Source organism: Idiotropiscis lumnitzeri, chromosome 11 (genome assembly GCF_059441095.1).
Source record: "Idiotropiscis lumnitzeri isolate Australia: NSW breed Sydney's pygmy pipehorse chromosome 11, RoL_Ilum_1.0, whole genome shotgun sequence".
Taxonomy (NCBI): domain Eukaryota; kingdom Metazoa; phylum Chordata; class Actinopteri; order Syngnathiformes; family Syngnathidae; genus Idiotropiscis; species Idiotropiscis lumnitzeri.
This window is the reverse complement of record NC_142401.1, coordinates 12,676,076-12,696,109: the sequence shown is the minus strand read 5'-3', so window position 1 is coordinate 12,696,109 and position 20,034 is coordinate 12,676,076. Positions and strand designations below refer to the sequence as shown.

The 20,034-nt window shown below is 41.6% G+C and overlaps 2 protein-coding genes across 3 annotated transcripts; both read left to right on the top strand.

Annotated features, from left to right (window-relative positions):
- The first annotated feature begins 442 nt into the window (after positions 1–442).
- Positions 443–7,754, top strand: eno1b (enolase 1b, (alpha)). The gene is made up of 12 exons (XM_088307965.1): positions 443–582; positions 1,597–1,690; positions 1,761–1,856; positions 3,785–3,843; positions 3,943–4,012; positions 4,355–4,488; positions 4,898–5,120; positions 5,212–5,409; positions 5,607–5,808; positions 5,912–6,020; positions 6,114–6,172; positions 7,527–7,754. Exons 2-12 carry the CDS (start codon positions 1,606–1,608, stop codon positions 7,594–7,596), a joined length of 1,305 nt encoding a protein of 434 aa, XP_088164091.1. The 5' UTR covers positions 443–582; positions 1,597–1,605; the 3' UTR covers positions 7,597–7,754.
- Positions 7,755–9,674: 1,920 nt separating this feature from the next.
- Positions 9,675–19,070, top strand: rereb (arginine-glutamic acid dipeptide (RE) repeats b). 2 transcript variants are annotated; one of them, XM_088309530.1, is made up of 17 exons: positions 9,675–9,904; positions 10,732–10,780; positions 11,566–11,690; positions 12,046–12,145; positions 12,233–12,331; positions 12,552–12,632; positions 12,714–12,867; positions 12,941–13,027; positions 13,105–13,298; positions 13,399–13,545; positions 13,994–14,104; positions 14,198–15,315; positions 15,650–15,848; positions 16,127–16,823; positions 16,968–17,108; positions 17,689–17,863; positions 18,093–19,070. In XM_088309530.1, the coding sequence occupies exons 1-17, from the start codon at positions 9,879–9,881 to the stop codon at positions 18,124–18,126; spliced, it is 3,537 nt and encodes a 1,178-aa protein (XP_088165656.1). In that variant the 5' UTR covers positions 9,675–9,878; the 3' UTR covers positions 18,127–19,070. The 2 variants fall into 2 exon arrangements, with proteins under 2 accessions (XP_088165656.1, XP_088165655.1); XM_088309529.1 differs by having other exon boundaries at positions 14,195–15,315.
- The last annotated feature ends 964 nt before the right edge of the window (positions 19,071–20,034 follow it).

Below are 20,034 nucleotides of genomic sequence, written 5' to 3'. Positions count from 1 at the left end.
GACAACCACGATGAAGCACGTCAGCTAACGCGTTGTCCCTAATCTGACCCGCAGGTGGCAGCAGTGCACATTCATTTACAACAATGAAGAAAATAAAAAAACACTGAAAATAATTATATGTTCATTTTATTTCGTTCGGCGATACGTCTCATTGTAGTTTGCAGTCGTGTTAAACAAAACTCCGTTTAAGATGGGCTCTAGGAGCGAAAGAAATACAGATAGACAGAAAAACATCTTGAGAATGCGACATTGCGACAAACCGCACTGTACTATGACGTTGTATTGTAGGTCTACTGTCTATTGAGAATATTTACAGCACGACGTTCTTCCTGCACCTCTTGAACATAATGACTTCACTTTTAGTCCCCCAAAACTGTCGAGGGTTTCAACTGAAGCATAATTGTACTGTCTACTTTTGCTGAGGCAGATGCAGCTTCTGCACTGGTGCACTTGAACTGTCATGTGACTAATGAGATGAGGACATGCAATCCAATTAGATGAGGTGCGGTATGTTAAGCTTGAAGCCAGGTCAATGTATTTTTGCGTGGAAGCCTCACACATAGGAAGGAGTAAATAAAATAGGTGAGTCTGACATATTTCCTCTTTATTGACATTTTAAATAACATGTGTAGTGTTATTGAGATTTCTTTACAGCATAAGCATGTATTTCTCATCTATTGGGTTTTATTCAGGTAGGAGTAAATGTCATTTATTCTATCTGCATGTGTAGATGTTCAATATTTTATTATTTTAACTGACTAATCATTACAGACCAAGGAACTGCCATGTTTCAGTAAAATGAAACAGGCACGGGATATGATAGTCCACTCACATTGTGGAGAAAATGCTGTGATTATTTTTTTGTTTCATCATTTTATTTCCTTTCTTATTTCTGAACACTCCATTAGGCCCTGCACGGACACCTGGACCTAACGCTGGCCTTTAAACATGCTGTAAAAAATTATGTGTTGGCTGAAGAAAAAAACAAAATTTGTAGCTATTTCCGCAGACATTTAAAGTATATATTTAAATTCAGCTAGTGTAGTCTAGACGTAACGTAGCCATGGAGAAATAAGTTACAAACATCTATTGGTAATTTAACTTTCTTGCTTTCACATTGAGCAAACACCTAATTTCCTTAAAATGTGAGAAGCCTCACGCCTACCGTGACGATGTGTTCACGTTCCACTGAGAGTCAGAATTGAGAGTGTGCAACATTGTAATGCCTGAGTTGCGTGCACACAGCACTTCCCAGCCTTATAAATGAAAAGAAAACATTATACTTTTACATTTGCATGAATAGAAGATGATTCGTCTGCTTTGCTGAGTTGCAGATTTAACTTCTGGGAGGTAGTTGACAAAAATTCAACGCATCTGTAACTGTACCACGACATATATGCATTATGCACTATGCAGCCTCTATTCCCGTCCCAGTGGAAGGTGAACACCGTTTTATCAGAAAGATTTGTCACCTTACGTGGCAAAAGTGAATGCGGACAGATCATGGTCGGAATGAAATTGAGTGTGCCCACCGTCCCCAGTGCCATCCGCGTCCATGGCTAGATAACTCTTTCATTTTTCTCTGCTATTTCATAGTGCTCCATAATGTCCATTCTCAAAATTCATGCCAGAGAGATCTTTGACTCCCGTGGGAACCCCACAGTGGAGGTTGACCTTTACACTGCTAAAGGTAAGGGTACTGAAAATGTTGATTTTGATGAGTGTTACGTCTTCATACTAATTGTCTGTGATATTCTTAGGCTTGTTCAGGGCAGCTGTACCAAGTGGTGCATCCACAGGGATCTATGAAGCGTTGGAACTGCGAGATAATGACAAATCACGCTACCTTGGCAAAGGTTTGTGCTTTTTTTCCTATCATGGGAAAAAAAACATGTTTTTCTCATGACAAAAGAGGTCTAAATAAGTGCGTGTCTCATGCAGCCATATGACTTTGAGCAAGTGTCAAGGAACGAGGCTTTTAGTATTCCTAAACATCATTCTCCCTTCGAGGTTGTCCTTATCTCGTATCAGTTGGGCCTTGGTACTTATTTTCCTTGCGCTGTGGTTGTGAAACATTTTACACCAAGCACCGCCTAAAAAAAAAAAACTCCCAAGTGCGACAATCATGAGCAACATAAAAATACAGTAGCCTAAAAAATGAGACAAGATCCCTTTGAATTCACATGGAATTTCAGAACACAGGAAATAGACAAAAAGTCTTTTTTTAAGCTGTACTAAGATGCATTTTTAATTATTGTCACAATTTCCAAGAGGAAACCAATATTGGTTCAGTTTTAAATGTTGCACTCCATTTGCACAAATAAGTCATTAATGTCCAGTTTTCATTTTCTGATGTTTTATTCCTCAAATATTAATAAATTAATATCAAAACATTTAAATCAATATCAAACCAAATCAAATTGAAACAAATAATCCAAATGTAATCAAATCATGAGGTTCTGAACAATACGCAGCCCTAATTGTGGTCCACTGTAACTTTATGCACACTTTAAACATTAACACAGTGCTAAGTTATGAGAAAAAAAATACTGAAATAATGATTACTTAAAACGCACTGGACATAAAATCGAAAAAAAAAATCTAAATATGTTTAAAAACAAACAATTATCGAAAACTGAATGCAAATATAATAAACTCAAAAATCTAATAAAACCGAAGTGTACTCTGGCAATGATTGTCTCATCGAAAACTAGAGGGAGCTCACGTATCACTATTACCTCGAAAAAAAAAACTTACATTGTTTATTTATGCGCATGGAATGGTGAGCATGAGCGGCTCAGAAAATGGATGGATGGAAGGATGAAATAGAAAACACAACAACAATAAAAGGCCTTCAGACTTCCAGATCACACAAAGCAAAACAACATACATGAACCAAACACGTGTACATCAAAGACCATGTCAGTTGAATAGAAAAGATTAACACCATCTATAATATTGAATAACACCAAAACAGTGTAATGAATTTGCAAACCAATTTGATATAAAAAAACCCACAATTTTCCATTACAGCTTGATTTGACTTCATTGATCGTTCCTACGCGGCTGCTCTAATGAACCGGCAAGAAACATTTGTGTTATTGCCGCCACTGCAGCGCCCTTTACTGTATTGATGGAAGGATATCGACAATGCAATTTCAATCATAACTCGAGCTGCGAGCCCTCGCAACCCTGGCCATGTTATTGGCTGCAAACATGGATGCTCCAAATGGTAATTTCCGGCTTTGAGATATTATACTTTATGTTAAGGGAAGTGATCCTGTTTTAATGTTCTCTGTACCTTTTCCATAATCACTCTGTCATAGCTTTTCGTGTTATTTATTCTGTATGCTTTGGAAATATGATTGCATACGTTCATGATCACTTTGGCGCAAGAACAGGGGAAAACATGAAAAATCCACACAGAGATGTTCCAACTGTCAGAGATTCAAACCCAGATCTCCTGACTTTGAGGCAGACGTGCTGAGCATCACACTGTGCTGCTCACATTTTTTTTTTTAAAAGTAATTATTATTGATAAGGATGTCCTTTCAGTGCATTTAATCCCATTGTGAATACAAAAACAGTAAATGTTCACAGCACTCAAAAGTTGGTGAGGTCAATGTGTGTAAGTAATGAACAAATTGCGCATAGTAAAAACCTGAAAATTATAATTATAGATGATGCAAGTACATCTTAATTCTGTATTTTTAATCATCATTTGTAATACTTTTTATTTGGCTCTGTTATTTGCTTAGATTTGATTCTCACTTTATTATTACAGGCGTTTCACAGGCAGTTGAGCACATAAACTCATCTATTGCACCTGCACTTGTGGACCAAGTAAGAAATTAATCATTCATGCATTGAATTTACTTCATAAACTTTTCATTGTCACCATCCTTGCATGGTATTGATTTGTTCTTCTTTCCATCCTTTCAGGATGTGTCTGTGGTCGAGCAAGACAAAATCGACCAGCTGATGATCGACATGGACGGCACAGAGAACAAATGTAGGTGGAAATCGTTTCTTCTCGACTTGTCTTTTTTTAAAATGACATTTTATTTTCCGTTCAGTATGGTTTTAAACACCCATGAAGTTAGACTGAGGTCACAGGAGTATGGCCCGATCTCCTACAGTGCTTGTTTCTTTGCTTTGAGGTGTGTGAAAGCAGATAGATGGATAGGTAGAAAGTCTACTAGAACCGCTGAAATTTATTTGGGGTCAATAAGATGCACTTCAAATAGTGGCAACTGTATATGCAGAATTCCAATTCACATGCATCTAAAGTTTCTCCATTTACTGTCAGTTTGTGATATTTTTTTTCCCACTGTTTGTTCTTTGTGTCCAACAGCTAAATTCGGTGCCAACGCTATCCTGGGTGTGTCGCTGGCTGTTTGCAAGGCTGGTGCAGCGGAGAAAGGAGTCCCTCTATATCGTCACATTGCTGACCTTGCAGGAAACCCAAAGGTCATCTTGCCTGTGCCGGTGAGACTTTATGCTGCACATTTGCTCACACCTTATTTCCCCCAAAACTCATGCAGTAATAGATAATAGATACTGCGCCCCAACAAATCACAGCACGTCTGTCCCAGTCCAAATCGTTTCATAGTTAACATTCTCGCTCATATGAGCTCACATTTTTCAGACATGTGTAAAAACAACAAATTAGAAAGGAGGCATGCCTTTTTTTTGAATGGGTGAATGAATGAATGACAACTAGTGGAAGATGTTTGATGTTGTTCTGACTGTCACTATATGTTACTATAGAGAAATCCCCAAAATATAATTTCCCAAGGCACAGTGGTTGGGAATCACGGCCTTTAGAGACACTGGGTACTTCTTTCAGTCGTCCACTAAAAGAGGAAATATGGCCCTTATTCCTCATCTCCACCAGGCCTTCAATGTGATCAACGGCGGATCCCATGCGGGCAATAAGCTTGCCATGCAGGAGTTCATGATCCTTCCGGTTGGCGCTAGCACCTTCAGGGACGCCATGCGCATTGGAGCCGAGGTCTACCACAATCTCAAAAATGTCATCAAGAAAAAATACGGCCAGGATGCCACCAATGTGGGCGATGAAGGTGGCTTTGCTCCAAACATTCTGGAGAACCAGGAAGGTAACTGCGCTTGACTCAATGTTACATGCTGCCTATTACATCATATCCTGTCCTTTTTCTTCATATTTGAATGCAATGTTTGACACTGCAGCACTGGAGTTGATAAAGGAGGCTATTACCAAAGCAGGATACACAGACGAGGTTGTGATTGGCATGGACGTGGCAGCCTCTGAATTCTACCGGGAGGGAAAATACGACCTGGACTTCAAGTCTCCCGATGATCCGTCTCGCTACATCACTCCTGAAGAGCTGGCTGACCTCTACAAGAGCTTTGTGAAGGATTATCCAGGTCATCTCCTCTTTACACGATGTTTGTTGACGCATTATTCAACAGCGCACAAGTTTTTGGGAATAGCACTCTAAATATGATGTGGTTATTTGTCTAAAAATGGTGGATCGCTATGTTAGAAAGCAATAGTGCTGTTGTAATACGCAATACAAAAAAAGTCCATTCCCTTAAATTTAATAACATTTCTCAATTCACAGTGGTGTCCATCGAGGACCCATTTGACCAAGACGACTGGGCCGCGTGGAGCGACTTCACGGCCAGCACCGACATCCAGGTTGTCGGAGACGATCTCACTGTGACCAACCCGACTCGCATCTGCAAGGCGGTGGAGGAGAAGGCCTGCAACTGTCTGCTGCTTAAAGTCAACCAAATTGGCACCGTAACAGAATCTATGCAAGCGTAAGTTGATGTTGGTATGCATGTAATTTATCGATTAGGGAATATAACGTAACAATCTAAAGCTCATCTGGGGCGGATAATTGATCTGTTCCTGGTCTTTCAGGTGTAAGATGGCCCAGGAGAGCGGCTGGGGCGTGATGGTGAGCCATCGCTCTGGAGAGACCGAGGACACCTTCATTGCGGATTTGGTGGTCGGCCTGTGCACTGGACAGGTAAAGACACCAGAAACAATGAAAAGCCACTTTGCAATTTTTGAAGGAACAAACCCAATAGCCAACACAACACATTGGTCCGTACACTTGCAGATCAAGACTGGGGCACCTTGTCGCTCTGAGCGTTTGGCCAAATATAATCAGATTCTCAGGTGAGTCTCAGGCAAACATCCGTCCAGCCATTCTATTATATTATATCATTTCTGAAATAAAAATAAAATGTTATTATAATTATGATATACATGTATGTGAAGAAACGGATCATATTATGGATTTCTCGCAATTATAATCAATGACTTAACAAGGTAGGACACTGCTAAATCAATACGAAACATTATTTCTATGAATCTCTGCAGGTCATTATTTTAATCATTTTCAAATGATTACTTTTACAGCATTCTTAGGGAATCACAATTTCCTATCGCCGGTGAGCTATTTTTGGAACAGGCCCATGGGCTACTAATGTGTGTTCCATGTTCAACAATTTAGAGCATTATAATCAAAACTTGTCAAACTTTTATATCAAGCACCATCTCCAAAAAAATACTTTGTTCCCTAAATACCACCATAATGACAAACATTAAAATACACTAATGTAGCAAGCCTAAGCATTCATTAAAAAACAAGATTGAGGTTTTGTACCTAAAACCCTTCTTGGGGTGACATTGCGCTTAGAAGAAAATAGATAAAACTACTTGAGCAACTCAATTAAAAAATGCATTGCACAGAAAATGTCAATAAAAATTATACTTATTTTTTGTAGAAAACAATTTAAGATTAAATGCAAACGTGTTAAGTGCAATTTAACTGAATTTACATACTATACATGAAAGTATAAAATGTAATCACTGTACATGATTGAACATTTTTTTAAAAAGCCGTACGCATTAAAAAGCCGTACGCATAGATATGAGCATCATTCTAATATTTTAGAATATATTTCATGTTTTAAAACTTGACAATGCTATTTATATTTAATTCAGTGATTCTTTCCTGTACCACTAGAGGGTGCCCACATACCACAGGTGGTCCTCACACCACACAGAATCACAGATTTATTCACATTTTGAGACAGAGTATGACTATTTTGGAAAAAGACCTTTTTGTCATATTTTAATGGAGCTCTTTTAAATCCATCTACTTGTGTCAAATACTCATACAATAAATACAATATTTTGCCAATTCATGAATCATTTGCTTCTTAACTGTATTTTCATTGGTTTTAATAAACTTAATCTCTGAAGGGGGAATTTAATCTCTCTGGTGTTCAGTATATCTATGCTGAGCACCACTCAGAGAAAAAGGCATGTTATATAACGCCTCAGCATTCATGCGTTAACACAACAGAGAACTACATGGCATGCATGCCGACAGCAGAGTGATGTCAGAGTGGTGTCGCAGCTCACTGGTTTTGCATGCCTGAGTCTTGCTGGTTGTGCGTCTTGCTCAACGGTACAAATGATCTGTCTGTGAAAACTAATTTGAAGTGTTTTTTTTTAATTATAGAATTGAAGAGGAGCTGGGAGAAGAAGCTTGTTTTGCGGGGAAAAACTTCAGGCAGCCATTGACAGAGTAAATTTACACCCAAAAACAGAAAATCCATCATGATAACTGATGCTAAAAAACATTTTTTTTTAATGTGAAGTAAATTGAGATTTCTTCACAGCTATCATAAACTAGTTACGAGAATGCCTGCTATTGGAAACCGAATCAATAAAAGACTCAATGACAAGATGTCTTGTCTTGTGTGTGTGTGTTTACTGTTTGTTGTGCTCACTTGACTTGCATTAATGTGTCACACATGCCGACTAACTTATTACTCGTGCTATATTAATAAAATATTTTAAAAATAAAGGGATTAATTGTTAAAGCTGGTCTGGTAACTAAATTATAGGGCGTACATTTTCATTCCAAGAAAGATTTGCTTGTACAATGGATGCTGGCACTCCGTTGTGAACACAGTCATGCATACTTAGAAAAATTTGATGACACACGAGGAGAAGAGCTAATAGTGAAGAACAAATTTGTCCCACTGCAATTTTGTTCTAAAAATGACAATTTCACAGATTTGTTTTAGAAGCAATGCGCATAAAATATCAAACTTAAGGCCCATTCACATCCCAAATTACCATTAGATCCTGGCCCAGAGTTTCTGTGGGTGCTTGTTATTTTGTATTTACATCAACCGAGGTTCCCAGAACATTGCGTAAATCGGGTTGGTGGCACGGCAGCATTAACGTAAATAAAAGACCCTTTCCATAATCAATTGTGTCACAAAAGCAAAATTGTAGGCAACATTCAGAATATTATTCTGAATTAAGAGAGGATAGTTATTCTTTTATGAAGCATAAAAGAAGTACAATTCTATTCCTATGATAACAAACACATTACCTGCCGTTTACTGTACTTATATTCCGTATTTTTCTTTACAAATAGAGCCTAATATTCCCATGCAAATGCATGAATGAAGCGCAGCATTACAAATTACTTTTATTACCTTCAATATAATAAAAGGGTTGATATAATAATGTAAATAATAATAATAATACAATGTAGGTATCAACTAGCTGTTATTGCGTCACCATTCCAATCAACCCAAACACTGCAATGCATGAGCAAAAGAGATCCAATGTACTTGAATTTAAAATTCCGCCTCTAAAGATAATGCTTACTTTTGATTGACAATGTCAGACAGTCAAAAAAAGAAAAACACAAATTTATCATATCCTGACCAAATGTTGAGCTGAATTGCAGTTATACTTGTTTTAATATAATGAAACATTAATATCGTGAAACCTGTACAAATATGCAAAGACTCTGATCATGTTAATGATCTGACAATAACATTTAACACGGATTTAACAATGTAGGAAATGCATAAATATAAATATATGATTCATTTTCATAAAATGTTACAAGTGTCAAACCATTGTGGCTATAAAGTTCCTAGGAAATCACTATGTCCGACGATCACTGGTGAGTCTGATAACCAATTTATTTTAGAACAAGGCCTACAATAGATATTCAATTTGTTAACATTATTGTGTTTATTGTGCAATAACCACAATACGACTCATTACATACTGCTGGCGTCGGTTGCAATCATTGTACCTCCAAAACCATCACTCTCTAGGAGACCCCCAAAACTGCACATTTGTTCAACCATTAATATTGCATTACCAGAGACCAATCCATTTGTGGACTGACCAATAGTATAGATTTGAGTACAAATATTTAATTTAGCAAATGGTGACCCAGGAGCTTCCGGTCCAATGCCAAAAATTTTTTAAATTGTTGCCACTTATAGAGTCAAACGTTGTTGTGCAAATCCAAAGGGATTTTGCCTTTACTAAGATAATACTCACTTTTAATCGAAATAATAAAATATTATCTAATATTCTGGCTGCAATTTACACTGAATCATACTGATTTTAATACTAACATAAATTAGAATTTTCTGATGCATTGAGCTTTAATGATCAATGTCCAAAAAAGACTGTTGATGGTCGTCACATAAATAACAAAATGCGATTTGTGTCCCTAGAAAGCAATGGCCTGCATGGCATTAGCGATTTCCATTGTCCAATTATATCTATTTCGAATGTGCAAGCGAGGCTGCACGCACATACTCAGTTTGTGTAAACTGGTCAAGTTTGAAGACTGCTCAGTGTGGCGGCTGAGGTCATTGCACTGAAGAGAAGAAAAAAAACAAGACTCCCTTCGCTACAGCGCCTCCATTTTGAATAGCCATGTAATAGGGGATTGGCATAGTTGGTGTGAGTGCATGCGTGTGTGTGCGCGGCTGTCGCCCCGCTGAGCTGCGTAGTGTCAACAAGCCACAGCCAAACACCCGTCGACATGGACGACCTGTTCAATCCGCGGAGGTAAATAGCATGCTTCTTAAGATCCCTCTCTGCATTCTTTTTTTGTTGTGGACTGGATTCGCTTTGGGATTTGTGGTGGCGAGCGGCCACTTTGCACGGAGCGCTCGGCGTGTCAGCAGTCACGAAGTTGTGGCTAACGAGCTAGCCAAAATAACAGCCCGGACGCTAATGTCACGGTCCCTAGCAGCTAGCCAGCCGTTTTTTATGCTACAATGCGATACAAATGGCGACACAGAGCAGTTAGCTCGCGTCAGCCTCACTGTGTGGCGTTGTGTGTTGTTTGCGGCTACGTTTGGTGACTCTGCTGTTAAAACACCATTTGCGTTTGCTGTGTATTTACATACGCGAGTCGCCTCACACTCCTACACGTTCATATGACATTTTGAGTGCATGCTAACGTTGAGAAGCAATACGCAGCGCTTGTTGGACTTGCGATGAGGGCAGACGTGTTTGGAAGCACACAAGCTTCTGTTCGTGTAATGGTGACTCCAGATCGTAGTGCGAGAATTAACAGCCCGTGTGCTCGCGTGATTGATTGACAGGCCTTCGGGGCCGCTGGCGTCGGGTTTCGCCTGGCCTAATGTCAGGAAACGTCAGCAGGGCGCGGCTCCCATTGGCTGACAGCGACGTGTGGGCGGGGCGACGCGTTTTAACGAGATCACTGAGCAGATGAAGCGGAGATAATCAGAGCAGCTATCGGACACCGTGCGTCCTTCATGTGATTTCACCTTGTTCTTCTTTATCGATGTGACACTGGGATGCAACGTATTAATTACTATTCAGTCACCTCTGCATTTTTTAAAAATTTTATTTTACATGTCTTCTAGGAGCTTGAACAGCACTCAAGGCGAGATAAGAGTGGGACCGAGTCATCAGGTAAAATATAATAAGAAATAAACTCCTGATACATATTCTGTTCCAACATACCCCCTCCAAAATTTTTTTTTTTTTGTAATTTTTAAACCTTTCAATGCCAGCCATTAAATAAAAGAGAACCCACTCAGCGCCAGACAATTTTGAGCATTCTGGTGGATGTTTCAAAGCTCACAGAATATCGCCTACAGCCGGAAGATAGCTGGGATCTGCTCCAGAAATCAGATGGCTGGAGCGGACGACGGCGTTGAAAAGAACTGAAACATATCTTAATCTAGGATCGCACTTTTTAGCACCCAAGCAGAGTCTTTGGTTTTAAAGACACTGTGTAGAATGTTATATTTTTCAGATTTCATTCATTTTAGGAATCCACTATTAATTTCAATAAGATGCAAATAAAATAATCAAAATAATGGGTGGCGGCACACTGTACAGGACGCTGACATGTCCCGCTGCCACCATTCTACTACGCAGTTCCAAAAGGGACAATCACCAGATCACAAATTTGCTGGAACGACTACAGCACATGAAACAAAGTGTGGAAGTGAGAAGCACACGCCGAACTTAGGTTGTTGCGTTCTATTAGTTCACCACTACTTGGAGCATAATTCTATATACAGTCTCTTTTAGAAAAAAAAATATAGATATAGATATATATCGAAAGGGCACACCACTGAACAATGGTTTATATAGCACCCATTTTGAATATTTGTCCATCACAATTCCTAATCGAGTTCATGGTCTGGAAGCAGATTTTTACTATATTCTGATGTGCTTATGTGTTGCAGGCAAAGCTTCCCGAGCTGCAGCCCCGGCCTGCACCAGCTTCTCATTCTCAGACGGAGAGTGAGGAGCTTATGTGGACGCCTGGCGTCAATGACTGCGACCTTCTCATGTACCTGAGAGCTGCCAGGTCAGTCACAGACTATTGATTATAATTGACTTTTGTGAACTTCGGCCATCCCAAGGCCCATGCTGGAGTTGTTACCTCCTGTAAACACTTAATCTTTTCAGTTGCGACAGCAAAGCTGGCAGTCTTACTAAAGCAACTGTGCGCTTACTGCACATAATAGTCAGCGTCAGCATTGATTCACTTTCTGTTGTCTCATCACACTGTCACCCCGTCACCCTGTGATACAAAACAGTTCTTCCAATCCAGTTGTAAAGTAATAACAATTTTCTCTTTATTGGGACAGATAAAAACAAATTCTAGTCGCATTTGGGGAAAAAAAGAAAAAACAACTTCTGTATTCTATTTGTTTTCCAAGGAGCATGGCGGCATTTGCGGGTATGTGTGATGGAGGCTCCACAGAGGATGGATGTTTAGCTGCCTCTCGTGACGATACAACTCTCAACGCTCTCAACATGGTAAGAGAGATCAACTTGTGTTCATCATTGTCATCATTTGCTACTCAAAGATGACTTAACACGCTGCCTTTTGCATATCCCTCCCAGTTGCATGCAAGTCATTACGATGCTGCAAAAGCTCTCCAGCGTCTGGTGAAGAAGCCTCTGCCAAGGCTTATTGAGAAGTGCTGGTCTGAGGATGATGTGGTGGGTTGCGACTGATTATTACCACTATAATGTTGTTGCAGTCATGTCTAAGTAGGCGTTTAGGTAAAAAGCAGATAAAAAGTTTCTTTGCGACGACTCCAAACCTTTTATTTTATTTTTGGGCAGCACTAAAACAGTTGTGCACAAGTATAAGAGCATCTCTTTTTTTTTTTTTTAACAAATTATATTCATAATGTCATACATGATTATCTCTCTTCAGAAACGCTTCATTAAAGGCCTCAGGCAGTATGGAAAGAATTTTTTCCGGATTCGAAAAGACTTCTTGCCTAGCAAAAAGACTGTAAGTGTGGCACTTTAAGAAAATTCCATAAAGTCTTGTACAAATTCAGTAAAAAAAAACAAAAACAATTTGAATCACCAGGGAGAGCTGATCACGTTCTATTACCACTGGAAAAAAACTCCCGAAGCTGCAGGAACGCGAGCTTATAGACAGCAACGCAGACAGCCGTCGTCTCGGAAGGCAAAGACTCGCTCTGCTGCTGCGCCCGTGAGCGCCCCGTCTCGAAATTACTCTGGTGAGTGTGTGTGCGTTACCCCTCTCTTTCTCCAAGTTGGAGTTTGCCTCATACTGTCACTTTTGCTCTCCAGTGGATGCAAGTTCAGCCAGTGAGGACGAACTTGACAGTGAAGATAGCGAACAGGAAGTGAAGAGCTGCAGCCACTGCGGTACAACACGTGCGTATGACTTATTCTTGGAAAGAGCAGTGTTGATTTACAATTGCAGCTTTTAAGGGTGTATTTTCCTCAAGCAGGATCTAAGGATTGGCACCAAGGAGGAAGATACAACCCTTTGCTATGTACAACCTGCCGCACATATGAAAACAAGCACGGTTGTCTGCCTGCGGCGCAGAAGTCTTCAGGCGCGTCATTCATGTTTAAACCTGTGAAAGGGGAAGAGGAAGGGAACAGTAAACATGGCATGAGGACACGGCGAAGCAGAGCACCTGTAAGCATGACACTCTGTTGACATTGATAAACATTTACATGCAGGTGATAGTGGAAGTAAACGTATTAAATTTTTATTTATTTATTTTTTGCACATACAGCAGTTGTCATCTTTAAGAAGCGGCCACAGGAGACTCACTGGCTCTCCAACTATCGAGGATCAGCAATCCACGACCCAGAATTCCCAGACTGGGACCAGAGTATCTACCACAGACAGTAAGAATGACACCGCCAAGAAGAATAACAAGGTAAACGCAGTCTTAGACTGAAACAATCAAACTTAAGCATGTCGCCGAATTGTATATAAGGTTGCCTTGAGATACGTGTTGAATTCGTTGATGACCACGCTCGTAAATCAAGACATTTTAATCTCAAATTGACCTTAATTGAAATGAATGGTAATGCCAATAATGCAGCCTCCCCCAAAATACGACTCCTCAAAGCCTTTAACATAGGTAGCAAGGTTAGCTTTTTTCCACAGTTTACAATGCCGCCACTCTAGTATTTTTAATAATTACAAAATCAGAATTATTCAAAAGCTGGTGGCATATCAGACAAACTCGCACTTGAAAGAGCAGTTTATTGTTCAACAGCATGTAGCTATTGTTTTGATACACAAAGCAGAACAGTCACAAAATGATCTGACTATGATTTAAACAGCCCTCAACAACTGGAACGAATTTATTTGTTTTCCAGAAGGTGAAAGAAGAGGCAGCCACACCAAAGACAATGAAACGGGTTAGGGAGAGTCCTCCTCAGGAGCCTAACGAGCCTGAAAAAGTTAAACCCAAAAGGCCAAAGACTCAGGTAAGAAACAAGCAGCAAAGGCTGTTTGTAGTAGCTGTTAGCTGCGCATCACTGTTAAACATGTTTTTTTTTTGTTTTTTTTGTCATCAGCAGGAGCCGCAGGATTCCCGTTCCGAGGTGGAGGCCGAGGTGGAGGAGGAGAGCTCCTCAGAAAGCCGCAGTGCTCAGGACGATGGCAGCAGTGACACCAAAGACATCGATCAGGACAACCGCAGCTCCTCCCCGAGCATTCCCAGCCCTCAGCAGGGCAACGAGAGCGACTCCGACTCTTCTGCCCAACCGAGCGCTGTCCCCCCGGAGTCTGAAGCCCCTCCAGCCGTCCAGGCTGACGCAGCTGTCCCGCAGGCCCCTCCCTCTCAGGGCCCAGCTGTTATTCCACCGCAAAGCACTCCCACTTCTGGCTCACCTCCTAGCCAGTCTCCTCCGTCTCCAGATCCAGCTCAGCCAGCTGCTGCCGAGTCCGCTGCCAATTTAGGCCTGAGCAACCGCCCGCTGCCCGCCCCTCATTCTCTCTGTGGAGCACCGCCACTTCCACTCACAGTGGGGCAGGACTCTCCTCTCGCCTCTGCATTTCAGGTGCCACCTGCTCTCAGCTCAGTGTCCTCCCAGCTGCCGCCGACCCAGAGACCCCCACCCTTCTTTAGGGAGTCACAGCTGCCCCAGCCTCCTCTTTCTGGCCCCCAAATCAAGCCTCCTCCCACTACCCCGATTCAACCTTCCCACAAACAGATTCCACACCAGCCTGCTCCACCCTTCCCCCAGATGCCCTCCAACCTTCCTCCTCCACCTGCTCTAAAACCTCTCAACTCTCTGCCCAATCAGCATCCTCCAGGGGCGCCCCCTCCACCTCTTCAGCTCATGCCCCAGCCTTTGGCCGTGCAGACGCTTTCCGGCCAGCTTCCCGTGATTTCTCAGGCACACACTCACCCTAGAAAGAGTACCAGTTCCCCTCGTCCATCTGGCGCTTCCTCACAGGCTCTCCCCTCCGCCACGTCGGCTTCAGTCGGCCCTGTCCCCAGCCTGCAGCCATCATTCCCTCCTCTTGGGCTGAGATCTTCGCCCAGCGCCGCAATGGGAGCGCCTCAAATACAAATCAAAGAAGAGCCGCTGGATGAGATGGAGGAAGCAGAGAGCCCACCGTCTCCAGCTCGCAGCCCATCGCCAGAGCCTACCGTCATCAACATGGCGAGCCACGCCAGCCAGTCTGCACGGTGTGTCTAGACTTTCTCCACCGTACATAAAGGGTGGCTGAGCATATTGTTTGCTCTTTTGAATTAGTGTTTATATTTAAAGGTTTTCTCAAGAACTTCAACAAAGTTTTGACTGTTGTGCTCATACAACAAGCCCAAACACTAAAGTAAAATGTCTTGCTTGTAACGATTACATTACATATGCAGCTGACATGGAATTGATTCTTACTGATAGTACAATTCAAAATTTCCCTCTCATTAAGTGGTGAGGGTGTGGTTTACCTTTTGATGGATAGATGGATTTACCCAAAGGAGCGTCCCGCCGATACTAATACGCCTCTGTCGTTGATATCAGGTTCATCAAACACCTGGATCGCGGCTACAACTCCTGCGCTAGAACAGACCTGTTCTTCACGCCGCTGTCCTCCTCCAAGCTGGCCAAGAAAAGGGAGGAGGCCCTAGAGAAGTCTCGGAGGGAGGCGGAACTCAGCGCTCGGCAAGAACGCGAACGGGAGAAGGAGCGAGAGCGAGAAAGGGAGGCAGACAGAAACGCTGTAAGTTAAACAATGCATTTATTATTTGCTGTGTGTCTGTACAGACAAATACTTCACTTCTGAACTCAAGTACATTTTTTTTCTGTACTTTATTTTTCTGGACAAGTATATTTCAATGTATGTCCTTTTTTTTATTATGTTTAATCAAGTACAGGAGTTGAATCAGTAATTGTACTTTTACCATAATGTACTATTACTTAATCACAGCCTGTGATTACTTTTACTACCCTGTCACACAAAACAAGAAGTTTTAATCTTCCCATGTCTTCTGTTTACAGCGAGCATGCAGCTCCTCCCACGACTGTCGCATGAGCGAGGCTCAGGTGGCCTCTCACGGGCGCCCTGTGTACGAGCAGCCGCCCACCACTGTTGCTGCTGTGCCCCCCTACATCGGGCCCGATACGCCAGCCCTCCGTACACTGAGCGAATACGCCCGACCCCATGTCATGTCCCCCACCAACCGCAACCACCCATTCTATGTGTCCCTGAGTCCCGGCGACCCCATGCTGGCTTACCACATGCCTGGCTTGTACAGTGCTGAGCCCAGCCTGAGAGAGCGCGAGCTGAGGAACCTCCGAGAGAGGGAGCTCCGCGAGAGGATGAAGCCTGGCTTTGAGGTCAAGCCTCCTGACCTGGAAACCTTGCACCCCTCGGCCAACCCCATGGAGCACTATGTCAGGCACGGGGCCCTGGCTCTGCCCCATATCCCCGGACCGCCTCATCACTTCGCGCCCTTTCACCCGGGGCTCAACCATCTGGAACGCGAGAGGATGGTGCTGGCCGGTACTCAGCTGCGCCCGGAGCTGAGCTACGCCGAGCGCCTCACCGCTGAGCGGCTGCACGCGGAGAGGATGGCCTCCGTCGCGCCGGATTCTGCAGCCAGACTGCAGATGCTCAACGTGACGCCGCATCATCACCAACACTCGCACATCCACTCTCACCTCCACCTGCACCAACAGGACCCCCTCGGTCAAGGTGAGTGCTTGGACCATTTCATCATGACGTCAAATGTACCTTTTTTTAATGGGCAGATGCTCACCCATGACTTATGTGATCAGTTGCACCACTACATGATGCATGTTAAGGATATGAGATTACATTTCATGTTAATTCCCACAGGTTCAAGCCCTCATCCTCTGGTGGACCCGTTGGCAAATGGGCCTCGTCTGGCCCGCTTCCCCTTTCCCGGAGGCCCTATCCCCAACCCTTTGCTGGCTGACCTTCCACATGACCACGAGATGCTGCGCCACCCTTTGTTTGGTATGTGCTTTGGTTCATTCTCAGTGCTCCATGCATAATTTTTTTTCCCTTTCGTTTAGGTGGTCAAAGTTTATATGTGACAGCATAGTGGTTTAGTGGTTAGCACATTTGCCTCACAGTGCTGGTACTAATCTAATTTCTCACCCTTCCTGTGTGGCGTCTGCATGCTCTCACCGTCCTTGCATGAGTTTTCTCCAGATATTGCGGTTATCTCCGAAATTAAAAAAAACAAACTTGCATGGTATCTTAAATAAAGACTTTAAATTGCCTATGAGTGTGAATGATTGCCAGGGCCAGATCCAAATGCGCAAAAGCCTGATTTATAGTCAAACTACATTACGAATAAGGTGCTTTTCTGGGGTAACGATAACCTGTAGGCCTTTTTTTTTTTCTTTATTTTTTTTTTTTATAATAGCACCCTCTATTTAGCCTTCATTACTTCAAGGTGATTTCAATCGATTCCACACAATCATCAGAATTATTAATCAATTTACATTTCCATTCCTCTGTTTAGACAACTGCAAAATACTGGACTTCTTCCTTATTTTGAATCACGATGTGCTTTCTGTGCACTCCGTAGGGGCTGCATATCCCCGAGAGCTCCAAGGACCGATTCCTCAGATGTCAGCTGCGCACCAGCTCCAAGCCATGCACGTTCAGTCAGCAGAGCTGCAGAGGATGGCAATGGAACAGCAGTGGCTGCACGGACATCACCTGCATGGAGGGCCCCTGCCCAGCCAGGAAGATTACTACAGGTGAGGAATTTAAATCCTGGAGAACTCAAAACTGTCATATACTGGCTCCTTGATTTGTGACTTTAATTAATTCATCGACCAAGATTGTCATGCAGCTTAATCATACCATACATGTACTTGTACCAAGTGACCACCCACAAAAAAACCCCCGCCACTGTCCATAAATCAAGGCACCACTGTACAACACGTGATTCACATTAATCCGCATTATTTTCCTGTTTTTGCACAGCCGTCTGAAGAAAGAAGGTGACAAGCCATCGTGAGATCCATGTGGCGCCTGAGTCTAAAAGCCTGTACTTAACACCCAGTAGAATACTGTAAGAGAGTATTTGTGTGTCTGTTTTCATATATTTTACAACATATTTGTGTATCGATATGTGCATTCCTTCTTCAGCACTTGACAGGCCTGCTAAAGTCTGGCTAAGTTTTTCACAAGACTTTCTACTTGTTTTGGGAACAATCTCACATTCACGTGAGGTTTCAAAAGTGATGGACTTTCACCAACTTACTGTTTAACAGTTTAATATGCAACACAATTTTGCTAAAACAGCCCTCGGAAGATTTGGAAACAGACTTTGGCCTGACCTTAAATATATATTATTGTGTATAAATAATGATTCCTTGTACAGAATTGCATTTAAACCAGTGGTTGAATGAGTGTTAACGACTGAGCATGACTCAAACTAGAGTAGCAAGTGGCATCGTCTTGTTTAGACTTTAAACAAATAGTAGAGGTTTGGTTTAACTCTAATTATGCTAAATATTTGTCTAAATCCTAAAGTTTTATATATCAAGATATCTTTTCACAATATGACCTAAGCTTTATTCACTCCTTTTTGAGCCTGTAAATATTAAATGTTCACAATATTCTATATGAATGAGTACCATTTAGTTGTAGCTGTAACCCTTGTTTGAACAGGAAAACATTAAGCTGTAACACAATATATTATGAGTGATTATAATTAATTGGAACAGGATCTGTGGCCACAGGTTTTTCATGGATTCATGCATTTACATCTATTTGATACAAATAAAAGTGTAGACAAACTAAATATTGACATTTAAAAAAATCTGCCTTGAAATTTCATATTTATGTGTATCCGATAAACTCTGTTCATTGCATATTTATTTCAATAAATATTCTGCAATGACACCGTATGTTCTGAAGTGCTTTTATGTGGAAATTAAATGTGTCAAAAAAAGATTAGATTATTTTGCAAAGCATTCATTTTGTCTAAATAAAACACTTTCTCACTTAACAAGGTTCCTTAGCACCTAAATGTCAACAATTTGGCGGCAAAGCATCACACTTGTTTAAATGACTCTTCTCAACACCAACATAAACTATTTCGACCAAGATGGTGCATCAACTCATTTCACTTCATAGTTCCTCGGCGCCACCACAATTTTACGAGTTGACAGTATGGTATGGACAACATGGTGGCAATGTTCTACTCTTGTCTAAGTGAAGCTCCTCAACTCACTTTAACTTAGGTTGTTGGCACCAAGATGCCACAAGATTGTGGCAAAGCACTCTTTGTCTAAAGGAAGCTCACTTTATTTCAGCATAGTTTGTTGGCTTAAATCTTTGCGGCAAATCAATAATTATTGGTTTGTCCTGAGCTAAAAAATATCAAAAGAAATAATAGAGGCTAGGTAAAGAAAGACGACAATCTTTTTTCTGAATGAGAATATGCCGGGATTCACTCACTGTACATGCATAAAAATATGCTATAAGTGTAACTTAAATTTGATTCATTTACCTCACAGTCGGTCTGTTCTTTGGTGGTTACATGTTCTCTTCCTGTGTGTTTCCTCCCACATTCCAAACATGATTTTTTTGGTTTGCTGAAGAATCTAAAATTGCTCTTAATGTTTGTGTGAATGGGTGTTTGTCTCCTGCAAAAGACTGGTGACCAATCCAGGGTAGCAATGCCAACCTTGCCTATTGTCAAAATCCCCCCCCATGTCCTCCGAGCAGCAAAAGCGGTCAAAAGTGAAAGAATATATTCACAGCTGGTAGTAAACAGTTTAACTAAGCCATGTTAAGTTCAGTATGTACCGTTTCATTTCAAGGTAAGTGATCACAATATTGAAGACAGACTCCCATTACATTTATTTTTATTTTTCAAAAATATACTGTATGCTTACTTTCCCAGAATCTTTCACAC

Excerpts from the sequence above, each read along its gene's own strand:
- eno1b (XM_088307965.1), top strand. The coding sequence starts at position 1,606 with ATGTCCATTCTCAAAATTCATGCCAGAGAGATCTTTGACTCCCGTGGG. Across the intron at positions 1,857-3,784 it reads ATCACGCTACCTTGGCAAAG|GCGTTTCACAGGCAGTTGAG; the intron begins GTTTGTGCTTTT and ends TTATTATTACAG. Across the intron at positions 3,844-3,942 it reads CACCTGCACTTGTGGACCAA|GATGTGTCTGTGGTCGAGCA; the intron begins GTAAGAAATTAA and ends CCATCCTTTCAG.
- rereb (XM_088309529.1), top strand. The coding sequence starts at position 9,879 with ATGGACGACCTGTTCAATCCGCGGAG. Across the intron at positions 12,332-12,551 it reads GCTGGTCTGAGGATGATGTG|AAACGCTTCATTAAAGGCCT; the intron begins GTGGGTTGCGAC and ends ATCTCTCTTCAG. Across the intron at positions 15,316-15,649 it reads CACGCCAGCCAGTCTGCACG|GTTCATCAAACACCTGGATC; the intron begins GTGTGTCTAGAC and ends CGTTGATATCAG.